General features: G+C 36.1%; 1 protein-coding gene across 1 annotated transcript in view; it reads right to left on the bottom strand.

The window, feature by feature from the left end:
* The window catches only part of myo1g (myosin IG), a 53,971-nt gene that overhangs the window by 12,356 nt on the left and 19,581 nt on the right, over nt 1-22,034 (bottom strand). The window contains exons 16-21 of the mRNA XM_051871764.1: nt 19,883-20,090; nt 18,715-18,938; nt 18,479-18,623; nt 14,748-14,852; nt 12,619-12,732; nt 8,075-8,232 (exon numbers count right to left, since the gene is read on the bottom strand). Of these exons, the coding sequence (XP_051727724.1) occupies nt 8,075-8,232; nt 12,619-12,732; nt 14,748-14,852; nt 18,479-18,623; nt 18,715-18,938; nt 19,883-20,090 (954 nt within the window). The remainder of the gene's footprint in view (nt 1-8,074; nt 8,233-12,618; nt 12,733-14,747; nt 14,853-18,478; nt 18,624-18,714; nt 18,939-19,882; nt 20,091-22,034) is intronic.

Genomic DNA, 22,034 nt, shown 5'->3' with positions numbered 1-22,034 from the left:
CTAAAAACATAGTTAAAATAGTCGACGTGACTGCAGTGTCATTCTCTTATGCTGTTTACATCCAGCTCTTCCAGGTTCTACGTCAGAATGGCAGCTCAGTATTGGCCGACGCTGTTCACGTAAGCAGCACAACTCATGCATGTGATGCTGACGCAGGAGCCGGCCAATAATGAGTCGGTGTTCTGACGTAGAACCTGGAAGAGCTGGAAGTAAACAGCGTAAGAAAATGACACAGAAGAGAAGATATTGTTGAATAAAGTCGTTATTTTTGTTTTGTTTTTGCACACAAAAAGTATTCTTGTCGCTTCATAACATTAAGTTTGAACCACTGTAGTCCCGTTTTATTGATGTCTTTAGTACCTTTCCGGACCTTGACAGTGGTGGTTAAATTGCTGTCGACTGAGGAGTCATAGAGCTCTCGGATTTCATCAAAAATATCTTAATTTGTCTTCCGAAGATGAACGAAGGTCTTACGGGTGTGGAACGACATGAGGGTGAGTAATTAATGACAGAATTTTCATTTTTGGGTGAACTAATCTTTTATATTTCAGTCTGTTCCTTATATAAAACGTATCATACGGCTTAGATACAGTAGTGCACAAGTCATATGGACTTCTCGTTTTTAGTCCTTTTTAAAGTTTGACAACTCCTCATTTTATGCTTCACTATATGGAAAAAAGCAGCTTTAAAATTTTAAATGGATGTTTAGGTTCAGAACAACATGAGGGTGAGTTAATAATGACCATTTTCAGTTTTAGATGAATTATAGTGGAATTAGTGTACTACACTGATCAGTTTTAAAATCTATTAGCTAAACTTGAAAATGGAATTTATTCTGGAATTATTCAATAAATCGAAACTTAATGGATGCAATAACACCTTGTGTAATATAGGATAATAAAAGTTATATAATCATATAGTTAATCACGTAGATTACTTCTAGCCTGATTAAGTCTCTGTGACACTTAATGCACATCTTTGGAAGGAAGGACAAGATAAGCTGCTCATCAACTCAGCCTGAGAAGATAGTTCCCTTATTGATACACAGAATCACACCAGTGGAGAATTACGCAACAGGCTCTTCCTTCCTATGGGAGGGCAACCAACCAACACACACACACACACACAACAGGGATGATGTCACGAATGGCAACAATAGAGCTGATTATTCTGGCCAAAATGTCTGCAGATGACACAAACACAAACAATCTCAGTTAACCCTGCGGAGTGGCACAAACACACACTTCCATACACAGTGCTGCTTATCATACTCAAGCACACACAACACATAGAACAAATGGTGTTTAGAGGACAGTTCATCTACACCACCATTCAAAAGTTTGGTGTCAGCAAGATTTTTTTTTAAAATGAATACTTTTATTCAGCAAGGATGTAAAATTGATCAAAAGCAAAAGTAAAGACATTTACAATGTTACAAAAGATTTGTATTTCAAATAAATGCTGTTCTTTTTAACTTATTCATCAAATAATCCTAAAAATATATCACAGATTCAAGTTCATAGTCATTTCTTTGTTACATAAATGTATCTAATGAAAGTCACATTGACCTACCAATGGAAAAGCATTATTTTCCCCATAATTTGCAGTTAGACTGAATTGATTAAACCTGGGATAAGCTTTTAAGCCTTTAGCACTGCCCACAGACAGCTCTGTTAATTGTTACGACAGGCAGAGTGAAGAATTAGTGAACAGATCAACAAAGACAAATTTTATAATGCTCGTGGTTATACCTTATTACAGAACACTCTATATCAGTGGTTCCCAATCCTGGTCCTGGAGTACCCTCAATGGTGCACATTTATGTCTGGGAGTCTACTAACAAGCTGATGAGTTGAATCAGGTGTGTTTGATTAGGAAACTGCAGTGCTTTGGGTTCTTCAGGACCAGGGTTGGGAACCACTGCTTTATAATATTTAAAGTAATATTTAGGTCATTATTATAATGTTATTACCATGGCAATTACCATAAATAAAATGATTCATATAATTGTGCAATTGATTTTAATGTGTATTCAAAGAATTTGTCAGGCTGAATAATGATGACCCCTTGTGTTTTTCCCAAAAATCTGCGTACAGCCTTGTAAATTATTTTCATTGCATTTCAGCGATGTTATGTATGCCACATTTGCCTTCTTTAAATTACTGTATATTATATATATGATATAATATTACTGTATGAATATATAAGAAATTTTATGCTAATTGGCCACCCTGCTTTCTTTTTTCACCCATCATTTTCTAAAAATTGATGTAATCTTTAATCTAAATAACTTTCCCTCCCTCTCGCAGCATCATCTCCAACCTTCTCTGATGATGTGTTTACTAGCACAAGGTTGGGACAAGCTGTCAATCACAGCAATAGCAAACCACAACAATCCAAAGATCCAATCAATTCCTGATGGACAAAATCAAGTCCAGCCCTACATTTTTTTCTTGTTTGATTTATGATGTTCCTCTAGATGAGACTATACCGCTGATGAAAGCAGACATAATCATCTAATCTAATACTTCAATTTCTGCTCTCCATTTCTGTAAACCTACTATACTGCTTGGTAAAGTTGATCTATTTAGGGGAAAGAAAATTCACAACTGGTAATTTTTGGAGGATGGTTAAGAAGACAACCAATCTCTGCTAACCCCTTTGGCTCCAGAAGCTCTCACAGTCTCACACACCAGAGCTACAAAAAGCTCCTTAGGCCAACACTGCCTTTGGCCAAACCGTCACCAAGACACACACACACACACACACACACACACACACACACACACACACACACACAGCTGTCTCAGCAGATGGCCAAAGAGGGGTTTAAACTTCCCAATAACACACACACACACACACACACACACACACACACACACACACACAGGCTGGCGCTGCCTTTCCAAAAACAAACACACATGGCACAGTCATAATGTTGACTGCTTAATGCTTAAGTCAGGTGAGGGTTAGGTGACCCAGAGTAGAGGTCACAGGGTTTAAAGACAGGCATCATAACAGAAATGAATCCTTGTTTGAATTGAGATACAGACAAGAGCTCTCAACATGCATGCAAAGCAGAATATGGAATGTAAAATCATTAAATATTTACAAACTATATCTCAGATCATAAGACAGGTTTGATCAGATTGAAAAAAAATTAGAATGCTGTTACATGCCTGAATAACACAGCACAAGCACACTTTGAGCAAAATTTCTTAAAAGGATTTTTTTTTTAAATGACACATGAAAGAAAATATTAAAATCATTGACGCTTTGTGGCTGTCAAGCTTTAGTGGATGAGGTTCATAGTTAATGTGATTCTCTACACCTGTGGTTACTCTGATAGGACACTTGTGTGAACTTGACTTTATACATCCACTAAAATCACCTTGAGACCAGCTGGTTAAAAGTTTTGGTTAAATACTTTTTGGAGCTTTTCTACAGTTCATACATATTTTATGCACCAATTTGCATATATTACTCCTACAGGTCATATTTGCCTGTTCTCCTAAAATTGACTTGTAGATGAAAGCTCAAGGGGAGCATGTTCATCTAGTCCTGTCAATCACAAAGCAAGTTTATTGTCACTCTTGTGACAAATCATCTGTGATTTCTCCAACACCCCAACTCACCATTTCCCCAACACCTCCATTTGTATTCATTTCAATAAATATTTAATACATTAAATATTGTATAATCGTATAATCGCTATTAAGCAGTCTGGGGGAAGATGTGAAGCGTACTCTCTATCAAGTATAAATGATGTTTACCTTCATCTCACTGAATGATTACATGAATAATGAAATAACATTAGGATGTTAACTGTGAGATGTCTAACTGTTTCATTGTTGCAAAATTATTTTATACCATATGCTCTAATACTAATTGTTTTAGTATTTTTATTTTGTTTTTGCGCACAAAAAGTATTCTCGTCGCTTCACAACTTTAAGGTTGAACCACTGTAGTCATGTTGACTATTTTAACAATGTTTTTACTACTTTTCAGGATAATGAATGTAATTTTGTTGCTTTCAATGAAGGATAAAAAAACTTCTCGGATTTCATCAAAATAACTTAATTTGTGTTCTGAAGATGAACGAAAGTCTTACGGGTGTGGAATGACATGAGGGTGATTAATTAATGACAGAAATTTCATTTTTGGGTAAACTAACCCTTTAAGGTGCAAAGCAGATTTTGGTAGTTTAGGTAGATTGGTGTATAACATTATATCACTTAATAAAAATATACAGTTACAAGCTATAAAATATACAGGGACCAAACTTTAAACATTGTCTCAGTATTTTTTACAGTGAATTTCTGGCAACCAAAGCTGCCAGTTTGTTTGTTTGTTTGTTTTTACCATAAAATTAACAGGATATTTTTACAGTGAAGACACAAAGTCAATGTTTTTATCTAGTAATATATTGGGTTAGGACTATGCTACTTTGGAGGAATGTTGTTCCAGGACCAACAAGACAAGTTGATCCAGGAACATGCCCTACTTGGCAAAATTATGGTCACCTTCTGTTTAGAGCTGGCAAAAGGTTATTTTTACATCTGTTCAACTGAAACCTCACACATACTTTAAAATGGTCCATCATGTCATCATTTTTGTGCTTAACATTCTCCTTAACCTTACGACCTTTATAAAAATGGAAAAATCCAACATAATTTTTAAAGCAATGAAAGCCGTACTTGGTGCATCTACACTGTGGTCTTGGCGAGTGGGGATAGAGTCAAATGCACGTGTGTGCCTTGTCATCTGTTTTCCCGCCCACCCCCACGCACACATGCTCACACGCGATTTGCCTTCCTCCACACTTCCACAGGCCCCTCTGACGTCTCCTTTTGATGATGTCGTAAAGGGGGCATGACCCCATGCATTGACTCGCAGATGGCAGCACAATGGGTTTAAAGCAGACGTGCAGGAGCAGTGACTGCAGACACCCACTGACTTACACACACCTGCCACACACACACACACACTTTTATATGTGGTTTACGGGGACTCTCCATAGGTGTAATGGTTTTTATACTGTACAAACTGTATATTCTATCCCCCTACACTACCCCTACCCCTAAACCTACCCATCACAGAAAACTGTCTGCATTTTTTTAATTAAAAAAAAAAAAAAAAATGTTTTTTTAAGCCATTTGGTTTACGGGGACGCAGGAAGTGTCTTCATAAACCATGTTTATGTTGTAATACCTGTCATTATACACATTTGTGTCCTCTTAAACCATGTTTACAACAAGAACACACACACACACACAGACACACTGTATACACAACCAGGCTGATGTCTGCTCCATGCCCTAATATTGCCTCCTTTGGGGCAGGTTATGTGACAAACCTGAAAATGCCATTGCATGAACCAGCATCTCACAACATGGATGCATATGTGTGTATGCGTTTACAAACCTATCTTCCACGCTACTATATACCAAAAATGTTAAGATAGAAGAAGTGGGCAACTTGAAAATCAACTCATGAAGTAAATAATTGTAAATGTACACTACTGTTCAAAAGTTTGGGGTCATTAAGATTTTTTGAGGTTTTTGACAGAAGTCACCAAAGCTGCATTTATTTGATCAAAAGTACATTAAAAATCAATAATATTTTGAAATTGTATTACAACTTAGAATAACTGTTTTCTATTTCAATATATTAAAATGCAATTTATTCTTGCAAAGTCAGCCATTACTCCAGTCTTCAGCATCATGATCCTTCAGATATAATTCTGATATAATAACTGCTGCTCAATAAACATTTCTTATTATTATGCTGCTTCATATTTTTGTGGAATACATAGTTCAGTCACGAAATTCTATCCAAGTGCTGATTGGTTCCTCTAACGCCGTGGCCCGTGGCATTAGCCAAACAGACATACTTCCTAATCCACGTAACCATATATTTTGTACCCTAGCCTGTGATTGCCCTGCTGAGTGATTATGAACATTTCTGTTTACCCTCCTCCTCCCCAGCACCACCTGTAGAGATTTGCTACAAGGATTTTAATACATTCTTGCAGCAGCATGTCCTTTTTGTATGTTATTTTAACTAAGCTGAACAAATTCTTGTATTTGCTCAGCAGCAGCATAGCAGATCTCGTCCGCCAGAATCCATGTCAATAAACGCTGGTTAAATAATTCACTCCAAGAGTTGTCATGATTGAAATATTTTCAGGATTTTTTTTGATGCATAGAACAAAATGAAAGCAAAAGCGAAAATGAAAATTCTGTCATCATTTACTCCCCCTCAAGTTGTTCCAAACCTGTATAAATTTCTTTGTTCTGATGAACATGAAGGAAGATATTTGGAAGAATGTTTGCAACCAAGCAGATCTCGCCCCCCCATTGACTACCATAGTAGGAAAAAAAAAATACTATGGTAGTCAATAGGAGGCGAGATCTGCTTGGTTACAAACATTCATATACAATGTATACAGCTTTGGAACAACTTGAGGGGGAGTAAATGATGACAGAATTTTCATTTTTGGGTGAACTATCCCTTTAATCTAAATGACATTTTTTATTGTCCAGCAGGCAAAAAGTTTAGGTCTGATAACTTATACTTGTAATAGCAACAAACCAAACAATATGAGGTATGATTCATCCCTTTAGGGGAGACACTACAGGCAAAAACACTGTTTTTTCAGGCACCTGTCAATTTTGAGATTTTGCACTTTTTGGCTTTTCATAAAGTGTTTTTTCAGACCGGTGGAAAGAAAACATCCAAAATACATTTTTAAGTGTATATCTTATAGCACTTTATCTATTTGCGTCTACAGATTTCAATTGCAGTAAATATCTTTAAAGGCCGTTTTCTCAAAATGAGTTTTTTCTCCTGCTCTGAGTCAGAAATCTCCACTTCAGCAGAACTTATATACACCAAACTTTACAGTTTTATTCCTATCTATATTCTGAAGGCTTTTACAGAGGGATTTGTTGATATATCATTCCTATCCTGAGTTATAGGTCCTTTTACTCAAAAAAACATGGCGAAAATAGATTTTTTAAGGCTATTGTCAGTATTCTCTAATTTACTAAAGCACAAAATAAGATATCCAGAATCCCCTCTGTAAAAGCCCTTTCATCTAATATGTCAACAAATAGAACCAAGAATTTTAAACCTAGACCTTTCCAATTTCCAGATTTTGTTTTTGGAAATGTATGCAAATGAGCATATATTTAAGTATATAAGGCCTCATTTGCATATTAAAACATAAATTTACACAAAACTTGTAATACATTTTTTTCTCATGTTTATGCCAGTAATAAACTGGAGAAGTTTCACAGTGATATCTTCTAATTTAAAAAAAATCCCTATTCACCTGTAGTGTCTCGCCTTTAGCACAAATGGTGAGATGAACCAAATAGAAAACATATGTGCCAATTTCTCTTTGTAATTTACTCTTTGTAATCGTGTTGATTTTCTATGGTTTTGAAACACTTTTATGCCATTTTCAGCAAATTTTGAATGCAGATGTCTAAAAATGTCATGTGGTTTAACCATCAAGTAAAATATAGTTTTTACAGCTTGAATGTGTGTACCGGTATGCATACCTTAATCATTTTTTATACCATTACAATTACAATAAACAAATCGAGATAAAAACAACAACAACAAATAACATAAATTATACTACTTTATAAAGTTTCTTTAAAAAAAAAAAATGTAATTCTTTTGATACCTTTTCTTTATTATGAAAACGGAGAGTTTTATCACCACCATTTTTGACTTTATGTCCTCCAAAATAAATAAATAAATAAATAAATAAATAAATAAATAATAATAATTTTAATTCAGAAATTAAAAATATGTTCATCATAGAAATTGTATATTCAATAAACTGTACGAAATGCATTGTTAATGTAGTTTTAAATACAGTAAATTTAGAGATTTGGACAAAAATTTAGCATCATGTGATTTGGCCATAATTCTAAGGGCTGTTTAAATCCTGAACACTAAGAAAAGGCAATAGTAATAGTGATGGTCGCATTAGTAGCAGAAAGACTTGCACATCAATTGCAAAATGTGCAAGGTGGAGATTATTGGCATGGACTCTTACCGTGTAAAGTGGTCTGTAAGGGCGCCCACCAATTCCCCTACGCGGTCTTGATTTGGGTTCAGTTGACCCCTCTGCAAGTACACTAGAACGTCATCCTGAGAGGCAGTATGTAGCGCCACCATCTGGTCACTGCCACTTGTTACGCTTAAACCAACCACCTGTGGGTTTGAAGAGAGTGTAAAATAGCAATACAAACACATGAAAACATGTTAACACGTTGCATAGCATGTGTTGGTGCACAATGAAGTCAAAGCATTTGTGTCCAATAAATCCATCTTTCCTGAGTCCAACAGATCCATTTGTCCACCAACAACTGGCATTCAGTCAACCTTTGCCTTTGCAATCCCCAAGTAAAAAGCTCATTCAAAACACAATCACTTCCTGCGCTTCAGCACATGATTGACTCAGTAACCTTGAGAATGAGTAATATGCTGGAATAATCGTGAATGAATGACTTGATTGTTGCAATTACTCAAAAAGTGTGACCAATTGAAGTTGTGCGTCAGAAAACTGTGTGTGTGCCTGGGTGGTATGCTTGACTCTGAGAATAGAAACGGTCCTGGGGATGCTGTTCGCATGTTCGTGAGCATGAATGCCCATGTGCATTTATGTTCTTTAATATGTGTGTATTTGTGTATGTATGCTTTAAAAACAATGAAATCATGCCCTAAATGTATCAGATATACATTTAAAATATGCAGTTTCTTCTGGAAAAAAAAAAATATTGGTGACTTTAATGCACACATTTTTGTCCAATCAAATGCTCCCTACAAAAGAGGATGTCTTTCACAGTATACCACCAGCAGCTCATATGATTATTGGCTAATATGTTTATGTCATTTTAGTACGATTTATATACTATTATAGTATTTATGAATATTCTGAATGAGCTTTCATTTTTATATTTTCCGTTTTCATTTTACTTTAATTTTCATTTTAGTATTTCAAGTTTTAGAAATTTTGTTGTGCTTTTATCATTTTTACTATATAGCTTTATTTTTATTTCAGGTTTGTTTAATTATTAATTTTATTAATAAGTAATAAAATTAGTAATTTTAGTACTATAACTTAAACATTTTTTTTTTCACATAGTTTATTCCACAATACCTATTTATTTAATTCAGTAGGTGTTGTCTAGTTATTTTCTTGGAAATAAAATAATTATTTTTATTTTTAATCCAATTTTATGTAAAAATGTCTTGACACTTGTCAGTCTGATCAAATAAAAAAGTCAAGAAAGAGACGTAAAAATAATAGCAAATATATCTCATTGAGTCAAACTGGAAATAACATCAATTTGAGCATACTGCATTGTGGGCTACAAAAATTTTGAAAATTTGCATATTGTGCACCATACTATATATACAATAGTATAGTGCACAGTACAAGTATATGTACTATACTGCAACAATAATATGCTTTTCTGAACACAGCCTTTATTATTATTATTATTATTATTATTGTATTTTTTGTGAGGCTGTAAATTAACAAAAGCCTACTGGCTATTTAAAAAGCCCTTCAATATTTCCCACCCAAACACATTTAAAGGGGTCTTTGAGTGCATAGGGTTCATTAAAGGCAAGTATGTGTTTCTTAGTGTGCATGAACGTGAACGGTTATGAAGAGCAGTAGGTGCGTCACCGCTGTGCCTGAAAGGAAGAGAGTGATTAGGCAGCGTTAAGCCTCTTTACTGCCACTCGGATGGACACACACTATAACACACAAACATGTGCGCGCACACACAGACACACAGGTTAAATCACTTTGTGCCCTGCCGTACATGCATCTGACCTTGCTGTCTGAGATTGTGAAAAATGAGGGTGGGCAAGGAAACACTGCACTGTGTTCCAATCAAACAGACACGCACACACGCACGCACACACACACACACACACACACACACACACACACAGTACACAAAGACCTGAATAGCATTTCTAAAGTAATTTCAAACAGTAAGAAATGTTGTGGAATCAAGAATATAACAGATTACATTTTATATATATCTGAAAAATGACTGAATATTTGGACAAATTCATAAAAAAACACACCATTACATGAGTAAAGGCTCATTCAAAATGATAACTCTAACAATAACTATAACTTTGACTACATCACTATTTTCATTCTTATTCTATGTGAATTCTTTTTAAAGGGATAGTTCACCCAAAAATGAAAATTATCCAATGATTTACTCACCCTCAAGCCATCCTAGGTGTATATAACTATCTTTATTTCAGACGAACACAATCAGAGATATATTTAAAAATATCCTTAGTCCTCCAATGTTTATAATGGTTGTGAATGGGGGGCCGTGTTTTGAGTACAAAAATAATGCATCCATCCAAAAAAAAAAAAAAAAAAAAAAAAGTAATCCATGCAACTCCAGGGGATTAATAAAGGCCTTCTGAAGCTAAGCAATGCGTTTTTGTAAGAAAAATATCCATATTTACAACTTTATAAATTCAAATAACGGTGGTCTACCGTACGCAGAATGCGCAAGTCGACTTGCGAATGAGTAATGCTCTGACGCGATGTATGACACAGGATGTTGGAGTATCGTAAGCTTAGATGCCTCTCGCGGTTCAAACAAATAGGTCTGTGCAACAAACTCAAGCTCCTCTTCTCTTATATTAAAATCCTCCGACAGTTCTCTTTAAAAATGATCATTTTAGACTTATAATCCGTGACTGGCGATTTGTTTTGCTCTATCCTCTGCGCCTTCACGTTCGTCATTACGTTGTGCGTCGGGTCAAACGATACTCTTCCGCCGTAAATCGACTTGCGCATTCTGCGTACGGTAGTCCACAGGAAGCTAGTTATTTGATATTATAAACTTTTAAATATGGATATTTTTCTTACAAAAACGCATCACTTCCCTTCAGAAGGCCTTTATTAATCCCCTGGAGTCATATGGATTACTTTTTTTTATTTTTTATGGATGGATGCATTATTTTTGTCTTCACAACCATTATAAACCTTGGAGGACTAAGGATATATTTAAATATATCTCCGATTTTGTTCGTCTGAAAGAAGATAGTCATATACACATAGGATGGCTTGAGGGTGAGTAAATCATGGGATAATTTTCTGAAGTGACAGATGACAGGCTTATAAAAAACAGATAATTATTGTTCATTGGTGTAGATGCTAATATAGTTATCGATATAGTTATTACTATAAGTGTGAACAGGCCATAAGGTTGCCCTGTCTGTGTCTGCTGCTCTAGAATATCAACTGCCACAATCAGCCCCTGTGCCGCACAGAGTCCTTGTGCGTCAGTCTACGGTGAAATGAGATTAAAACCACAATGTACTGGGCTGTCACAAAACAATATCCTTGTCTGGGACTGCCTGAACCCATCCAGTGTGGTCTGGCCTGACCGGAGAGGGTTGGGAAAGTTCATAATATGCATTTGGATGGTGACCCATTAGGTGCACGGCTGCCGGCAAGGCTGTGAGATTATAATAGAGTAAATCTCACAAAGCCTGTCATGTCCATCATATTGCAGTCCAAAATCAAAAGAAAGAAATATATTTTGTTTAACAAAACTATTTTAGGAACGCAAAGGTTTCTTTTGAATCGTGACATTATTTTTTTATGACAATTAAGCACACTCTCCTCCACAGTCTCATTATTTAGATTTAATTTAAATTGAATTACTTATTAAAGCATTTATACATCATGGTAGTATCAGAGTTATTATTGTTAACTGAAAATACTAACATGCCTAAGACTTTTGCACAGTACCGTATATATTGTTTTCTGGTGTTATTCTGGTATCTGTGATATTCAAATCTGTAAATATCACAATAACAGCTGTGACATGAAAATTATGTGTTAAAGAGTATGTGTGCATAATTGGCATGATTCATTATTATACTGCAGTTTGTTCTGCAGCTCTTGCTGAACCACCCAATCGCTTCTCTCTATCTCTTTCTCTCTCCCTGAGACGTCTGGCCCTGCTTCCGCTAGAGACGTGTAAAACATACAGATATGGATAAAATTGCAGGTTTAATGTGTGTGTGTCTGAATCTATGCAATTGTGAAGGGGAGCTCAGTCTGCATTGCTGCAGTGTGTGACCAAATCCCTCTCTCACTGTATCGCATCTGAGAACGTAGACAGAATGTAGGTCAGACACCTCACACACACAGACTGTTCTGGTCACTGAATTCACTCAGACACAGCCAGAAGTTTGCAAATGACCCTGTTAAGCCATCTGACATCATGGCCAGTCATATGAAGTATTAGTGCTGTCAAAAGCACAAAAGAGACCAGTCTTAATTGTAAACAAAAATCCATAATCTAAAGACAAGCTACAGACGGCAAGTCAAAAAAACCAAAGAGAAAGCATGACTGCAGCAGACAGATGCATTGACCCACATTGCACGGTTGCATAAAAAAACAAACGAACCCAGACAATTACAGATACCAAGACGTGTCTTCTTTCTTTTGGGGGCTTCATTTCAGTCTCTGCTGTTACACTTTCCTCATTTCAGCATGCATGTAAAAGTGTGGGTGACCATGTGTGTGAAATACTTACTGAATCAAGAGATATTCGTTTTTGCACTTTAAAGTGTTTTTTGGGCTCCAGTCTGTAAATATGCTTGTCAGTGATGAGTAGAGCTCTGTCCTTTGTGTTGTTGAACCAGTTGAGCTGAAGAAAAGAGAGATCAGGAGAGAGAAAAAGCAGAAATGAGGTAAACTATCTGCCTCTGTCTGAGCTAGACCACGATAATAAATAACAATATTCAGGGCTTACTGAAATTCATGTGCAACCTTTGCATCAGCATTGTTGGTAGGTTTATGTATTGCTCTACTATTGTACTGTATGTTCCTGCCTTTAAAAATAGCCTGTGAAACTGGGTTGGTGGTGTGGTTGAGTCTCGCTGGGAAGGAAAGATAAACTGGACCAATGGTAGCAAGATCCATGGCTGCAGTGCTATGATAGAGTGTATTTTACAGTCTTTGCTCAAGGCAGTCAAACATCGAGAACTCTGCTGTGCTTGTGATCTCTACATTGGCTATGGTCAAAGAAGCTCATGTGTGAGAAAATGAGACTTGGTGACTTTGGAGTTTGGTGAAAGAGGGAGTGTGTGTGGGAGAAAGAATGACAGAGAGATAGAGAGAAAAATAATACATTTTTGCCATGTTTACCCTATATAATAACTTGTTTAATAACTTACTTCTTTAGTTACTTCTCATTTGTATTATTGTTTTTCTTTGTTAATAGTACTTATTTACTCCATTCACACTCTTATTTTACTTTTTTAGTTTAGTTTTTTACTCCTTTTGCACAATTGTTATTGCATTGCTTGTATTCCGTTGTTATTTTACTTGATTTGCTAATATATCTTGTTTACCCCATTAGCACTTTATTTTATTTGATAATACTGCCCTGTTGTAATTTTATTTTATTTTTTTAAAATATTGTTTGTTTACTCCATTTATTTATTTTTTTATCTTATTTGCTAATATTGCTTGTTTACTCTAGTCACACTATTATTTTATTTGCTAATATTGTTTGATTGCTCCATTCACACTATTTTTATTTTATTTGTTAATATTGCTTGTTTACTCTGATTATTTTAGGTTATATTACTTTAAAGTCCCCCTGTAGTCAATAATTTTATCCCTTAAAACTCATGTTTGATCACTTTGATATATATATAAACATGTTATCCTGTGAAAAAAAAAAAAAAAACTTTATGTTTTAAAATAGCTTGAATGTAACTCTACACCCTTGCTTCATTTAGTATACGCAGATCTATGAATATGCTAATTAGCCCCGCCTCCACTCACTCACACGAGCTCAGAGATCCACTCGGTCAACTTACTTAGGTAAACGCTGCACAATTGTATCACTTTTTACAACGTCGGACACATAACGGTAAATAATATGATTAGCCTTCTGCTTCACTACATTATCAAACAGATGCTAATAATGTGTCGCTAATGTTACACAAACTCAGAACGTCAGTGGAGAAAGGCATATAGTTCATCATAACATCGTAATATACATCATACACCTGCCATATTGCTAAATCTATATGATTTTTCATATCAACAGAAAAATATACCAGAATAACTTCTCTCGAAACTCCCCTGCTAGTTCGCTGTTAATGATATGCTAAAGCCCGCCGGCACGTTGACGTGATTGGACGTCGGAAACACTGGTGATTTCAAACCACTTTTTTGAAACAGTCTTTAGATCACTGCAGTTTTTTTTTTTTTTGAACGATTAATCGTTTAAAAAAAAAATACTCAGCAATGGTGTTGACTTATGAAATTGCACATGGTTTGTCTTAAAGCATTTTAAAAACACCACCTAGACATATAAACAACATTAAAAAATTGATTTCCACCACAGTAATTCTTAATATCATTGTTTAATCCTTTTGCACTATTGTTATTTAGCATTCTTTCTTAATTTAGCTGTTTTTTTTCCATTTGCACTTGTTATTTTATTTTTAATATTGTTTTTTCACTCTTTTATTTTATTTTATTTTATTAGTTAATATTGCTTGTTTAGGCCTACTTCTTTTGCACTGTTGTTATTTTACATGATCAAAACACATTATTTTACACACTATTCTCTGCAAATGCTTTGGCAATACAAATGCACAATTTTTGTCATTTGATAACAGTGAAATTGAAATTTAAAAAGCCTACCATTCTGACAGAGCTTGAAAAGAGGACCTGGGCGTACTGGTCTTTGTTCTTCAGCTCTTTAGTGATACGCACAAAGTTGGTGCTTGTCAAAGGAGAGTCCTTTGCCTGTAATGGAGAGACACATTACTGGATTTATGACACAAAATTCTGAGAAGCTTAGTCACACAAGCAACACAAACAACATCCACACTTATGCTTCCATGATTTCCTTGATGGAAATTCAAATTAGTCCATGACGGATTTAAAAACACTGTCATCGTCACCAGCCCACTCGACTAATGCGTCAAACAGACGTGACACCTTATCTGCAACAACAGATTCTCAACTGTGCATCATGAATAAGCTTTTGACTCATTCAGATGATCTGAAAACTTCAAAGGTCTTTGAAAGCTCATCTGTCATAGCCAGTAACGACAGGAGCGCGCATTCAGCATGCATCTTCTGAGCTTTAAAAACATGTGTTATGAAATACAGAAATCACAATGAATCTCATGCTGCTGAGGAAAAATTCTAAGAATTCTTATAAAGAAAATAATACACTCTTTAAAATATTGTATATGACACATGCACAAGGTCTCACTCTTCATTTCACACTACTGGAGTGAGAATTAGTTTGAATCCCTAAGGCTCTTGACTTTCATTCAAGAGAGATTTTTTGCTTGTCCTTGAGCAAAAAAAAAAAAAAAAAAAAAAAAAAAATCAACGGATTTGGAGAAAAAAAAAAAAAAAAAGGTTTACAATAAGGTCTCATTTGTTAATATTAGTTAATGCATTAACTAAGAACTAACAATGAACAATATATTTTTACAGCATTTATTAACCTTTGTCAATGTTAGTAAATCAAAATATTCATGTTCATTTTAGTTCAGTGCATTACCTAAAGTTGTAAACATTATCTTAAAAATGTATTAATAAATGCTGATATTAATATTAACTAGGATTAATAAATGCTGTAGAAGTATTATTCATTGTTAGTTCATAATTGTTAGTGCAGAATTCAGTGAGCTTGTGCTTTAGAGATTGACAGCCTTAGGGATTATAAAGGGAGGGCTCTTCTCTTGCTTTCTGTTTATTACCCCTTCACACTCTGAACACAAGTTTAGTTCCCTTTCAGTCAGTCACTCTCGATGTCTCGTCGGACCAACGAATTGAGATCCCAATTCGTCGGTCCGACGAAACGTCTCCGTTCCCTCCTTCAGGGAACGAGGGTTACATACGTAACTGAGACATTTTTTATGCTACTAAGTACACTGCAAAGTGTTTCTGGATTGACAACCGTATTTAAATGCACAATCAAATCAGAAACTGCGAAGATTGACAGTGATAACCAGTCAGTGATAGCTGAGTCAAAACAGGACATATTTTTAAAGTACTTAAAGGGTTAGTTCACCCAAAAATGAAAATTCTGTCATTAATTACTCACCCTCGTGCCGTTTTACAAAAATTTCTCAATTTGCGTTCGGAAGATTAACGAAGGTCTTACGGGTCTGGAACGGCATGAGCGTAAGTAATAAATGACAGAATTTTCATTTTTGGGTGAACTAACCCTTTAATTCAACAGAACTGTAAAATTTTACTGGTATTGGTACAGACTACTGAAATTTTGGATACCGTGACAACTGTAGTATAGTGTTACTAAAAAAATATCAAGTAAGTAAACAGAGTATGACAGGTGTCTTAGGTAAGATCTTGAAGAAAGTTTAGTTGCTAAAACACTCAAAAAGTACAACATTCAAAATATCTTTGGAACGACATGGATGAACTATCTATTTAACTGGCAAGACCTTTTTAGTAAACCATATTTACCAGAAAGATCATGCTAGTTGACCTGGGGTGTGTTTGCCCGAAAGCACCGACCCAAAAGTAGCCAACTATGGTCTCAAGATCTGACGTTAGCAACATAGTTCAACGATTTGCCAATTCCCAAAACCCAGGAGTGCGCAAGGAACCCAAACATCAGCTAAATTAAAATGACAGGGGGAAAAAAACAGTGAAGTATTCCTCAGATCATTACAGCCACATGCCAGAGAAATTAAGTTGTGGAGAAAGCAGCTGACTGACTGAACCGCATGTATACAGTAAATTGTACGCCAAACACGGCATGTATCAATTATTAAAACACAGACGGCTTTCTTTTTTTGTGTGTAAATTTACTATAATAAATATGAAATTAATTGTGATCTTGGATCAATAAATTAACAGAAGTTAATACTCCACTACCTGCATGTGACATCATTAACCACAGTCCTATATTGTTGAACCAATGTGGTTCAAACAATGGAGGTGCAACCAAGTTACTACGATTCGGGAAACAGTCGTGACTAGCTAGTCAGTTTCTACAATGATGCATTGTACTTCGGTGGTTAAGCAGTTTCGTTGTTGTATGAGAAATGCACCCAGGTTTGGTTGGTGAAGCAGTTAGACCAGCATTATCAGCATGCAAGAACTAGTATCTGAAGCTGGCTTTTTCAGACATGAAATCAAGGCATGAAGATGGTCTCGTGGATGGCTGTTACCTCTGCAGCTATAACAGGAGATGTCTCTCACCCAAAAACAACAGCTAAATTTAACACCATCAGACCATGTGCTAAAAACGCATATAAAAACTGCATCAGTCTAACAGATTGATCTGTATAATGGACAGTAATTTAAAAGCATGAGGCTGGAGACAAACACACAGGTGGTCTTTGAGGGTCACTATAGGCTAAAGTTTGATTGTCCCACTGACAAGCAAAATCTGTTGACCTGCTTTTTTGTGTCATTAACAGTCATGTGCATGGTGTCACCGTTTGTTTACACACAACAAAAAGAGACTATGAGTACGAAGAATATGGGTAACCAAACAGTTGATGGAACCCATTTATTTCCATAATATGGAAAAAAAAAAAATACTATGGAAGTCAATGGGGCCAATCAAATGTTTGGCTACCGACATTCTTCAAAATATTTTATTTTGTGTTCAGCAGAAGAAAGAAATTCATACAGGTTTGGAACAACTTGAGGGTGAGTAAATGATGACAGAATTTTAATTTTTTGGTGAACTATCCCTTTAAAACGAGGGAACTAATTAGTACAACATGGCCATGATTTAACTAAAACATGGGAACGAAGTAATAAAATGGAGCCACAAATTAATAAGTCTTGGGAGCAAATTCTTATTTCATGGCCACAAAGTGTTTTTTTAAAAAAAAAGATTTGTGAACGGAAAAAGTAACAGTATTTCCGCAAAAATAAATTGGCAAAGTACATGAATTACCATGTTTCGTTCAAAGGGAGCAAACAGAGTTTCTTCATGTTTCAATATACATAAACATGAATGAAATTTGAAGATTCTCACAGTCAGGTTCTCACAGAAAGCTATCATAAGTCTTCAGAAGATTTAGAATGTAGCACAGATGAGACAATTTTATGGAATCTGTATTGTTCTTTTCCTAATTTTTTCAGTTCACTCTTGTTATATGGAAAAGAGTGACGTGAACATGCTTCTATGCATCTTTTGTGTTTCACAAAAGGAAGAAAGTCATACAGGTTTGATATGAGGGTAAATAAATAATTTACATTTGAGGGTGAACTATTCCTTTAAGAACAACAAAGACTCCTGGAGTCAAGTGATATATCACAGGGCTTAAGGCTTAATTAAAATGAAAACTTTAATAAGCTTAATCAATGTAAAAATTCTGAATACTATGCAAAGTGAAGGTTCTAAATAAGTAACCTAATGAAAAACTCACATTGGCCAAGTAGTCTCTCTCCCAGGCACGGCTGTAGCCCCAGTCCACTCTCTCCCCACTCAGGGCTGACAGAGCAGCTACTTTAGCCCTCACCTCTGCCATGTCAGACGGGGGGATGTTTTTGATCAGCTGCCTTGCCCACCATCTAAGAGAGAGGCAGTGAAAGCATGAGAGGAAGGCCAAACAATAAAGAAAAAGACATGAAAACATCATGAAGATATAAGTAATGGAAATACCGGCGGTAGAGGTGTTGTGTGATTCTGTGAAACTGCACCAGGGCCGCAGGTGGTGTCGGCCACTCTACACTCTTCCCATAGTCGGCCATGTTTCGAACGTTGGTGAAACGTCTATCCACTTCCCAGAAGTGAGCCTTCACCTTATAGCATTTATAATGTGCCATTATGGTATAGATCGCCCGTATTTTCCTACAACGCATACGTGCTAATGCACCTCTCCATACCTGCAGAAAGACACAAATACAGGTTGAATGTGAGGGAAACCCTCTGATGACACCAAACACAAAAAATATCTGCTTATTCATTCATTTCTTCATTCAGGTAATTACCTCACTCTACATAGGCACTAGAATGAATGAGTGAGTACAATGAGTGAATGATCGAATGATTTAGTGAGCGAGCAAGTAAGTGACAGAGGGTCAGGTGGACAGAAACATGGCAGCTACTGAGTTTCCCTACTGAGTTTTGACTAAGTTGTCCTCTAGTTTAAGTCAGGCAGCATTAAGTGGGACAGAAGTTAAATCAGGGCAACTTGCACTGCAGATAAATAATTGAATGCAACAAGAATAATCCACCAATCACAAACATTATCATAATTACGGTTATCAGGGCCACATACAGCCTACACATTGGATGAATGAGTGGGAAAACCTAGAAATAACAAGCCCATTCTAATCATTCAAAGCATGTTTAAAACAATATAAATATTGCATACATATACAACATATTGGTTGGAATGTTTAGATAAACATTGCTTTACATACATACAGTTATATTTTTATTTACATCAGCTTTGAAAAATTAGAATAAATTCCTATAAACAATAAAACGTAGACGAGAATGTAAATATAGACTTATGCTCTGCAAGTTCAAAACAGGTTATAAAGACAGACTGAAGTGGAGTTGCAGAGGGATCTACAGTCTAGGTGTTATGATCCCACAACACTTTCTTGTCACCTCTGAACACGCATGAAAAAGTGAGGAAGTCAAGAATGATTAAGTGAGACAGCTACAAAAGAAAACAAAGAAATGAAAGAGGAGAAAGACAGGAAGCAGAAGAGGTACAGTCTCAGGAACAACAATAAACAATCACTGATAGACAGAGACCTAAAGTGCCCTAGGAAATTGACAGATAGAGAGAGAAAAGTGAAAAGAGAGTGCCTGTCACCTTTTGTAAGAACAGCACTAATATGGGGATGAGTGCAGCTCTCTCTTGCTCCAGTGTGAAGAGCGTGCGAGGCGTTCTCACGAATAGCTTGGTGTGGCCATATGCTACATCATCCTCAAAGCCGTGTTGGTTCACAATGGCCTCCACAGCCTCCTGATCAGTGCTCATCAGGTGATTGGGCCACGTGTATTCACAAGTCATCTTGTACCTGAGCATAAAGATGAATTTGTCATATATTTATCCTCCTTAAGTATTTTATTACAAGAAATGAAAATGTTTTTTTTAATGGTTTTAGTTTTAGTTAAAGGTGCTGTATGCGATTTCTCAAATTCGTTGTTGAACACTGTTGATATTTGAAATCAACCCAAACAAACCCACCCCTCTCTTCATTCCTCCGCCTCCAAAACTCACACTCCCAATATTAACCACCCTGCTCCGAGTCGGTCTCGAATCCCGGACTGATCGCCGCTGGCATGCGAGGCGAGTGCATTAACAATGACGCTAAACACTGCATTCTCTAGCGGTCGTCAGTGTGCAGTAGTTTAACAGCAAAACTCTCACTATCTGGCCGTAATGATAAATCCACTCGCATTACGGATTTATCACAGCTGACGCGCAACAAAATGCTTCACAAAAAATTAAAGCACAGTTGATGAACGAACGACAAGGAAGCACAAAAAATTAACGTACAGTACACAAGAGTAAATACAAACAAGAGTTTGTTGTTAATCGCCAACGGAACAGCAGCTCCAGACAATCAAAACCCAGCGTTACCTACATGAGAAGGAATCAAAGCAGCCTCCGCATCTGTTTTCAGGCCTTCCTGCTTAGCTCTCTCCAGCGCTGGAAAGCTTTTCTAATATAAACGTGGGTCCTAAAGCGCTTGCCCAGTCATAAACCTTCATTGCAGTGATATTCTTTTGAGCTCTTTTGTATAGAGTACCTCAGAGATGATGTGTTTTTGTATGCAAAACCCGGAAGCGAGTTAGCATTTTAGGACATCCGGTTCCATCTCCCCAAAGTCAATGGGTTTTTTGAATCGGTTTTTGCTAAATCACCTGAAATAAGGTCTGTAGTTAACAAAGCCTCTAAATATTTTCACGTTTTGATCTATGACATAAAACACACCAGTTATAACCCGCTTGTGATTTTTTAAAAACCTTTATTGTGTCTTAAAAACGGCGGCTGCTAACAAATTGCTAAAAGGGACTACTTCCTTTGGCGGGGACTTTGGACGTCATCATGACAAACAGGACATTTGGACAGCATTTTTTCATAAAAAAGTGGATAAGTATTCATACACAGCGCAGATCATAATCAGCGAGCATGTTTTTAAATAAAGTTGTTTTTTAAATAAAGTTTGAGGAAGCTTGTGGTGACGTTGATCCGCGACCATAGTGTGCTGTAGTCCGTTTATAGCCTTCTGTTAGCTTTTTATATCTGACGACTTTATTTAGGCTTCAAAATGTATAAATGTTGTGTTAACTTGTAAAGATTATCTTGATAGACAAAACGTGTAAGTGTCATAACCCTTTATTAAACACAGAGCTTATTTTTTGCAATTTTCCAAAAGTCTATGGGAAAAATGCACAGGCTTTCGAACGAGGGAACCCGTGCGCCGCTAACTTCTGGGTTGGCCTACAAAAACACGTCATCTCTGAAGTACTCTATTGTGTCCCATCTCTCGTTCTGCAGTTTTTTTTTTTTTTTTCTTATTTTCAAATCTCCCTCTTGCTCGTTCTCTCTCCTCAACCGCCATACGCCCCCTAATGCTGATTGGTTACACATTTGTTGTTGGTATCGGCCCGACTAACTTCCAAACAGTGTATTTGAAATAATACTGAGTCCACCTTTAATTATAATTACCCTGGTATAAATTGCTGAGAATTTTTTATTTGTGAGTAAAAAAATCCCACACAAACTGAAAATTCAGTTCTTAAAACTTCTGATTTTAGAATTTTATTATTATATCACTTATTCTATTTAATTTTATTACCACTCTGTAAAATAAAAGTTTGAAAACAAGCAGATTTGTCATTAAAGCAGGAGTACCAAAAATATCTTATCCTACATGGGGGCCTTTGAATATTGTCTTGGACAATGGGGGACCTTGGAATCAAAAACATTGAGTAAATTTAAGTTCATAGAAAAG

Source organism: Ctenopharyngodon idella, chromosome 19 (genome assembly GCF_019924925.1).
Source record: "Ctenopharyngodon idella isolate HZGC_01 chromosome 19, HZGC01, whole genome shotgun sequence".
In the NCBI taxonomy this organism is placed as follows: Eukaryota; Metazoa; Chordata; class Actinopteri; order Cypriniformes; family Xenocyprididae; genus Ctenopharyngodon; species Ctenopharyngodon idella.
The sequence above is the reverse complement of the archived record's forward strand: the minus strand, read 5'-3'. Positions and strand labels throughout refer to the sequence as shown.